At 44.6% G+C, this 7,480-nt stretch overlaps 1 protein-coding gene across 1 annotated transcript; it reads right to left on the reverse strand.

The window, feature by feature from the left end:
* Positions 1–1,036: 1,036 nt before the first annotated feature.
* Positions 1,037–5,719, reverse strand: LOC103583785 (unconventional myosin-Ie-like; the record flags this gene model as incomplete). Its single annotated transcript, XM_008565014.1, has 3 exons — positions 5,630–5,719; positions 2,623–2,757; positions 1,037–1,169 (listed from the first exon to the last, which is right to left on the reverse strand). Coding segments are annotated over exons 1-3 (310 nt in total), but the record flags the coding sequence as incomplete, so codon positions are not given.
* Between the last annotated feature and the right edge of the window lie 1,761 nt (positions 5,720–7,480).

The raw sequence follows: 7,480 nt of genomic DNA on the forward strand, positions 1-7,480 counted from the left end.
TCTAGACTTTATGAACACCCTGCATATTTATTGTCTTTCACCCCTTCCCTGGAAAACATAATTCATCTTTCTCTTTATCAGATAGACATCGGCAGTCAGCAGAACTTCCCCCTTTTACCAGAAAAGAAAACAAAAACATAAAAAAGAAACCTTATTTGGAATGGAAATATCCCCACTGCATTGTCAGCAATGAGTGGGATACTATTTATTACTAAACATCTAAATTTATCATCCTTGAAGAATGCTGAGAAAGGAAGAAATGCCTTCCTGGGTGGTTAAAGAATGTGTGGGTTCTGAGAACAGCCTGGAAAGCCGTCAATGCCTAAGAGGCTGAAATCACGCATCACAGTATCTGTGATAGATTGTGGGCACACATAACCAATAATGGCTCTCTGCAGGAGGGACCCTCATTTCTTCTCAAAGAGTATAAATGACTATTCAGGTCTTGAGGCTCCAACAATACAGGTGTTCATGAAAGGCAATCATCAGAAAGGTCAACACAATAGTCAATGTCCATTTTTTCCTGTGTTCAGAAATCCAGTCTAATCTAACCCGTGTGGCAAACTGTCAACCTCTGAGCTTCCCATATTTACATATATTCTATTGCTTGACCTTCAGCATCTTTAGGTGAATACAGACACCAAAAACCAGTCACAGAAGAGGTTTGCATTAGTAGACTAATTTTCTGCATTATTAAGCCATTACTCTAATCTTCATTAAAGATAAAACTTTATCTTTAAACCTAGATGTGAGTTTCTGCCAGATTCCCCAAGGTTAATGATAAATTGAAACAATGTCATTAATCTGTGGTATGGGACATGGAGATGCTGGTGGTGAGGAGAGGGGCAGGTGCACAGAAGAGGTCTAATCTCTCATAAGGCCATTTGTCCTGCCACAGCAGGACACGGAAGACTTCACATCTCTTCCCGATACACCCCATTTGAGATCTAAGCAAAGGAAAGTGGTGGGTTACTTCTGATTCAGAACTAACCAGCCATTTCCCCTCATTCAACCACCACATGCCAGAGTTACGCACACTCTTCACTCTCCACTGCTGCGTAGTTGCCGACTTCTTTGAAGCTGATGTTTCCTAGGTGGAGAACTCCCGCCACTATCTGCAACACCAGCGTTTGCTCTTCTGCGAAGATCCCGATCACATTCATTGCATGCTGGGAGAGGAAAGAGAAATTATCCAGACAAGCCGGCCATCAGCTTTATAAGCCAGTAATAAAGAAGCCAAAGCATAGATTGGATTGTGCAGTTATGTGCGGTTTAGCTTGAGATGGCAGCTGGAAGTCCCCGAACAATGTGATCACTGGCCAATGCATACATTCTTCTCAAGTCTCAAAGTTGTGCTGGAAGGGCAGTTCTATATTTAAATTTAGCATGTTATCCTCCAAAAACAAGGGCCAGAGAGCTCCGGGAGGAAAGATACTCAGAGAAGCTGTAGCCACATACAGGGCTGCAAGCCTGCCCTTGTCTCTTGGTGTGTTCTTGTTGCCAACTCTCTCCCTCTAATGGCACTGCTCTGCTCTTTCCAGCTATTGCAAGTAGACTCAGGACATCTTTCCCTTCACTGGGAGGGATGAGAATTGATTGTACTTGTAAAAGGATCTTGATTAAAAATCAACAGGAAATTGAATAAAGGCATTATTAAAAAGGCTAGTTGTGGAGGTCCATTAAATTCATTAAAAATAGCTGAAATGTTTGCCTTAGCTCTCGGAATCCTAAGAGAATTACACTGTAGGACCAGCATGCAGGCCCTTTATCTGCACTTGTTCTCCCAGCTCCTTTGATGCCATGTGGCCTCTTGATACCATCTTATTGTCCAGGCACCAGGACACAGTCTGTCTGAACTCCTGTCCCTTTCAAGTACAAATGTCAGCTCCACTCAAACTGAATCTCCCTGGCTCATTCAGGGTTTCCCACTCAGTTCTGAATGGGCGGAGGGACAGGACCGGCTTGTAGCTGACTCAAAGCACAGTGGTAATGCAGTCCTTTGCGGCTAAATGGGGTTTACCCCTAGAAAGTTCTAGATTGACTAATTTAAATTGTTTTCCCCAGGATGCTACCCCTCAATAATCTACCTAGTTTCACAACTTGTATTGCAACATACATACAATGTGGACCTCATGGAGTAGAAGGACCGTATTCGGATCTGTACAATACACAGGTAGAGAGAAAGTCCTCAAAAACAGAAAAGAAATGAAGAGGGTGGAGAAAAGACTAAAGGTGTTCCAAAATTTCTAAACCTAATTAAGATCGTAACTGTGCTGTTTGCTTAGCTGTCCTAAGGAAACAGCTCATCAACTGTGTAGGCCGTCAGCACACAGGAATGCTAAATGTATTTCCCACAATAGTTTTTGCCTGATTGTCAGGGCTTCTGTAGGGAGACAATGATGAATTCAGTTTGTTGACCCATCTTGAATCCTTAAGTGGTCCTCAGGCAATTGGGAATATGGCTATTTAAGGGTGCTGAAACATGTGCTTTAGGATATGGAGTGCTTACAGCAGAACGAGGTGGAAATTCCATGCTGCTCTGTTAACCTTGGCCACCCTTTCTAGCACAGGCAATGCCCGTTCTGGAGAGCACATCCTGCCTGGCCCTGAGCCAGCACTTACCAGAGTTTCCTGAAACTCCCGCCTGTCGTCAATGTCATCAACCTTGTAAGACCCGGAGAGGCTCAGGTAGTAATAGTAGTCCATGCTGGTGATGCCAAGGCTATGCTTCTGCTCTGCGGAGGCACCTTCAATGAGCTGGAGCAAGAGAAGGTGGGATGTGCCATGATGTGGACCACAAAGCACCCAGTCACCTCTCAGCTCCTGCCACCACCATCCCTGAGCTCAGGCCATGAGAACCTTCTACCCCTGCTTCCTGAAATTATGGGTGCTCCTAGTCTACAATATATGAAGGGGCTTCCAAATATCTGCTCAACTTGTAGTAGCCCCAAATCATCTCTGCAGTTTCTGATTCTTAACTCTGACAAGAACTGCAAGAGCTGAGGATTTTCCCTTGTCCAACAGAGGGAACTTTACTCCTACACTTGTGATCCCTTAGAAGAGGGAAAGCAAAACCGATTATAATCACTTTGTTCCTGCCAAGCTTGCTTATGGCTTCTTAAAGTGGAGCTGGCTCCTCCATGCTTCTCAGTACAGAATGCATAGTAAAAACAGCTGTATGCCCGCTCTTGCCACATTGATTGTCTCTTGGCTTTTTGCTCCAGCTCTGAGGTCTGGCTTAGGTCTGGGCAAGATCCTTTCTAGGGCTCCAGCCAGTGTTGCACTGGAAAATGTTTGACCATCAACTCTTGGGAGAAACAAAATTGATCTGTAGTGTTTGCCAGTATTCATGGTGTAAATACTCCCACCACAACTGACTTCAAATGAGCAAAGGAATGTCACAGAAGGAAGCGGTGGGAAGGGATGCGCACAGCGTGGGCCAGCTCCAGCACCACGACTCTGACCCAATGACATTTAGAGAAACAGAGGCAGCTGCTATCCATGCTTCTCCATCATCAAGTTCCTCGTGTCATCTTGGCTCCCCTCCCTGCAACATCTCAGTAGCGGCCTCATCTCCATTTCTGAGTTCAAGTTCGAGTTCGAGTTCAAGGTCAAGTTCAAGTTCAAGGTCACCCTATGACATCAGGTGCCCTTCATTTTCTTCCCTGTGTCCTCAAAATCTTTTTGTACACCTCCTTTTTGGTCTTCTCCCCTCTCCCAGCACATGGCCCCTCTCTCCCACATCTTCAAACCTCCCTTTCTCTAACAGGCTTCATCTATAAACACACTGCTCATTCCCTTCCCTAGAAGCTTTTCCCGGACTGAACTTCGAGCCACAGTATCGACTTCCCCACCACGACTCAACCACCTGCATTTGGTTTCTCCCCTCCCCACTCTGATGAAATTCCTCTACTTTCCAGTGGCAAAGTACTTTTACCTTTCTTGGTCCCCAGACCTGGGGCCCGTCCCTGAGCATTTGACCCCATTGCTCATCCCCCTGAGGCTTCCCCTGGCTTTGGTGACACTGCAGGACCCTGAGTTTCCCGCTTCTCCTCTAACCACTTCCCTGTCAGCATCACTGGCTCCTCAGTGTCTCCTCGTCCTACACGTGGAAACCACCCCCAAGTCCTGTACGGGCATTATTTTTCCATCCACACTCACTCCTACTGGAGCCTCACCTATTTCACAGCTTCAACCACTACTTTCATGTCAGAATCTTGAACCCCTGAGCTCACCAGCTCCCAGCCTCTACCTTAGTGGTTTCTGACCTTCAGGAAGAGGACTCCTGGAGGGTGGTGGGGATTGGATTTACTGGGAAGGGTCCTGACATCCATTCTGTACTTCTGTCTAGTGCTCAACAAATAAGGCACTATGTGTGTGCCTGTGTGTGATAAACACAGTTACTTTCCATTTGTGTGTGTATGTTGCTTTGATTAATATAATTAAAAGCATTACTGAATTCACAGCTCATTTATGTATTTTTTCAACCAACAGAGATACCAATAAAAAGAATTAACCTGCCATCATTTAAGATGTCCGTGTAATCAAAAGCATGAATGTGAGCTATCACTGTTTAACTTCCTTCTAATCCAGTGACCTTCAAACTAAAAACAAAACAAGTCACCAGGCCTTTCTTCAAAGAAAATCTGATGTGGATCCCTAATGTATAAAATATTAATAAGAAAACCCAAGCATAAAACACTTGTTTATGGCATCATCATATTTTTAAAAAGTACTTAAAAACATTTTTTAAAATAGTTGAATTTGGGGCCGGCCCGGTGGCGCACTGCTACAGTGTGCCGCTTGGGAAGCGTGGCGGCGCTCCTGCCGAGGGTTCGGATCCCACATACAGACCAGTTCCCGCTCACTGGCTGAGCGAGGTGTGGGAGCAACACTGAGGGTTGCGACCCCGTTGCCGGTCCTGGCCCGGTACGGGCGCGACACTGAGGGTTGCGATCCGTTGCCGGACACGAAAAAAGACAAAAAGGAAAAAAAAAAAAGTTGAATTTGATGATTGCTAAGTCTGGAGTCCAGCTGAAAAGCACCCAGCACACTGCTCTAGCCCCAAACTTTCCATGGCTTCTGAGGGTTGAAGTGGAAACTTTTTGACTTGGTATTCAAGATCTCAAGCCTATTTCAAATCTTCTCCCCAACAGTCCACCTTTGGGGGGCATCTGCCCCTGTAAACTGGCTGAGGCCTGGCTCACTGACTGGCTTTCCCTCTCACCTTTGTCCTGGTCACCTTGTCCCTGATCAGCCCCCGCCGCTCTCTATCAGGGGCTCTGCCACCTTAATGGCTCCCCTTGCCACCCCAGCCAAATCTCCCCATGTAAATTTCTATTGGGCAAAGAACCAAACACTCCTGCTTTTGTTTTACAATTATGTCAACACTTTCCTGATTATTTTATTTTGGGGGAATTTTTGTCTTATCATTCCAATTAGAACTTATTCCCCTTGAGGGTAGAGACGGTCTCACAGGGCTGCGCACTGACTCACACATACTATTGTAACAATCCTCCTTGGCTTGTCAGCTAGACTGTCCAAAGCTGCAGGCGGAGAGAAAAGAATTTTTTTTTTTTAATGTGGAGAAAGGAATAGGAAGTAGGAAAGAAAAATCATAAAGGAAAACCTGGTAAAATATGTGAAAACTCCGCTCTCCGGGGTTCCTCATCACCACCCTAGATTTTTCCAGAAGGAAGTTGGAGATCTTTCCACCATCTGGTTCCCCACCTGGACTGAACTGGATTTCAAAGTATTTTCCCTGTAAGAAAGTTAGTGATTTCCTTCAATGGTTGGTGAAAAAAAAAAAAAAAACCATGATGTTCCAAAGAATACTGTATATAATTCAAGGAAATTCATTAAAAGACACATTCTGAATTATTCTTAATTCTGGTCTAGACTTCCTCACCTTTTTCCTATCAGACAATAACTGTGCTTTTGTCCAATCACACAATTCTGTAGAGTGAGAAAGAATCCATCATCTAGCCTGACTAAATAAGGATATGCTATATTCCTCGCCATTTTCCCCTAGGAGGTGCTTGCTTGCTGCTCAGCCGGAATGTGTAAAGAATAGGGCAGATTAAAATGCCAAGGTCACGGTTGTGATCCCCAGTACTGGCCAGCCGTCAAAAATAAAAAGAGAAAAAAGAATAAGGCAGAAGAATCACATGGTACCCTTAATCTGATGAGTGAACTCTGTCAGCTACTTCCAGAGGAAGCAAATTTTCCCTCTGGCAGACTTCAATTCATGGCTTTGGGCAAAAGTTGTCAGTCCTTTTTACCCCGGGAGCATCTAAAATGCTTATCTAAAATAAAAACACTTTATTAGAAATAAACTTCTTTCCAGCTACTTGTGGGTCTGGGGGTTTTTGTTACTGTTGTTGGTATTAATATTCCCAATTATTATTTAATTTCTGCTCATCGGAACAAAGGAGAATAAAAGCCTGGAATTTAGTTGGAAAAGGTATCCAGAATGTTAATGGTATTTTTTTTCTCACTAGAACTTAGTTTCTCTCCAGTCCTCTGAAACTTAAGCACCCTCAGGGGCCAGGAGGGTAAATTTAAATTAAGGAAAAGCATCAGGGAGTGGTGCGGCCTAAGTCCAAACTGAAGAGCGTGCCCGGCCTAACTCGTTCATACTTAATATTACAAAACCCTGCAGGCTGACTGAATGTGCGCATCTCAGGGCTGAACTCCGCTGGGCCTCAAGTCTACAACTAGAGACATGAACTCACTGAGTACAAGAAAAGTACTTTGCGTGCTCTGCAAATGTGTGAGTATTTGCTGCGTTCTTCTTAAGTTGCTTCCAGATTCCAGGTGTCAGAAAGACAACAAAAGAAGGCCACCCTCTAATTGTCTATTTGTCTTAATCTGATGACCCCTCCTCCTGAGAAAACCAAAAACAAACACCCAGAAGCACCAGACGTAGAGAACCACCAACCACGTCAGTGCATCCTGAGTGTCAGTGCATCCTGAGAAAAGCTCTCTGGACACGATCCCTCTGTGCTTCCTGTGGGGGCCACCCTTCACCACCTCTCTTTCGGCATGTTACAGAAGGAACAATTCAGTGCTGTCCCCTCACTCCCTATCAATTGGGGGAAAATGAAACCAAACAGGTCAACAAACCCAGGAATGGCAGGTGTAGTAAATGGCAAATTCCCAAGTCCTTCTAGCAGTAATTCTCAATTTTGGCTGTTAGAAACACCTGCCTGTTAGAAACACCTTGACTGTAAGAAACACCTGAGGAGTCTTTACAAAATGCCAGTGCCTGGTGCCATCCCAGACCAAGTAAATCAGATTCTCTATGGACTGACCTGTGTAGTTTCAAAAAGTACTTGGGTGACTTTTTTTATGTAGCTAAGGTTGAGAACAACTGCTCTAATGTAATCAAATGCTTATACACAGTTCAAAATTGTCATATAAAAGTAAAAACTCCTAATTGCTGTATAGCAGCCCGAGGTGGGGGTGAGTTGGGGGGGGG

Source organism: Galeopterus variegatus, unplaced genomic scaffold (assembly GCF_000696425.1).
Source record: "Galeopterus variegatus unplaced genomic scaffold, G_variegatus-3.0.2 Scaffold28253, whole genome shotgun sequence".
Classification (NCBI taxonomy): Eukaryota; Metazoa; Chordata; class Mammalia; order Dermoptera; family Cynocephalidae; genus Galeopterus; species Galeopterus variegatus.